Genomic DNA, 842 nt, shown 5'->3' with positions numbered 1-842 from the left:
CATTCCCCCTCTCCCTCCCTCCCTCCAACCAAGCCAAACCCCTCATGCGACCCCTACGTGTCAGCCAACTCCTCTCCACGTACCCAACTCTTCCCACACGCGCCACCATTCCCTCTCCTCTCCCCTCCCAATACTTGCCTCCTTCCTATTTGTCATCCCTTAACCTTAAAAACCAACCCCCTGTTCTCTCTCTCACCCCCTCCCCTTCTTCCTCTACCTCTCCCTCCCCAGAACAATCCCCCCTCACAAGAAAGCAATGCACCACCCCGTGGACGTTGCCAAGGCTCATGAGATCATGGCCAAGTTCCGGCCAATCGCCCCGAAACCAGCCCTCTTACCGTCGCCGATCAGCCGCAACAAACCCCGCCACCGCGCCGCCCACTGCCTCCGAGCTCGGCCATGCAGAGCCCGAAAGCGAGGCCGGGCCGGCCTCGTCCCTACTCCGAACAGACGTCAGAAGGCTGCTTTTCTCCCCCTCCTCCCTACCAATTCTCAGGCACAACAATTTTGCCTCTCCTCGGCGCAAGGGTTTCCCCGTGGGCTTCTTCCTAGTTTGGCATCGTCTCTTAGTTCTAGGGTAAGTGAGGTCGGTAGTCCTCCAGTGGAACAGGATCTGCTGAAGAAACTGCAGGAGCCGAGGGTTATCGTGCCTCAGCCAGTGCGGCCAGTGGGATCAAGCATCAGCGTCGGCTGCATTACTGAATCCTCCCCGTTTTCAGCTATGAAAACCCCGAAAAAACCCGAGGAGGTGGAGGAAGAGGTGGAATCAGAGGCTCTACCGGTGGTGATCTCGGACTCAAAAAATAGAGTGAGGATGGCGAACTCTGCGTACAAGGAGATGG

At 57.7% G+C, this 842-nt stretch overlaps 1 protein-coding gene across 1 annotated transcript in view; it reads left to right on the top strand.

The window, feature by feature from the left end:
• The window catches only part of LOC109820362, a 1,304-nt gene continuing 489 nt past the window's right edge, over positions 28 to 842 (top strand). Inside the window, 1 exon segment of the mRNA XM_020386489.1 lies at positions 28 to 842. This exon segment is cut by the window's right edge and continues 68 nt beyond it. Within this exon segment, the coding sequence (XP_020242078.1) occupies positions 257 to 842 (586 nt within the window). The 5' untranslated portion in view covers positions 28 to 256.

The sequence above is a fragment of the Asparagus officinalis genome, chromosome 8 (assembly GCF_001876935.1).
Source record: "Asparagus officinalis chromosome 8, Aspof.V1, whole genome shotgun sequence".
Lineage (NCBI taxonomy): Eukaryota > Viridiplantae > Streptophyta > Magnoliopsida > Asparagales > Asparagaceae > Asparagus > Asparagus officinalis.
The sequence above is the reverse complement of the archived record's forward strand: the minus strand, read 5'-3'. Positions and strand labels throughout refer to the sequence as shown.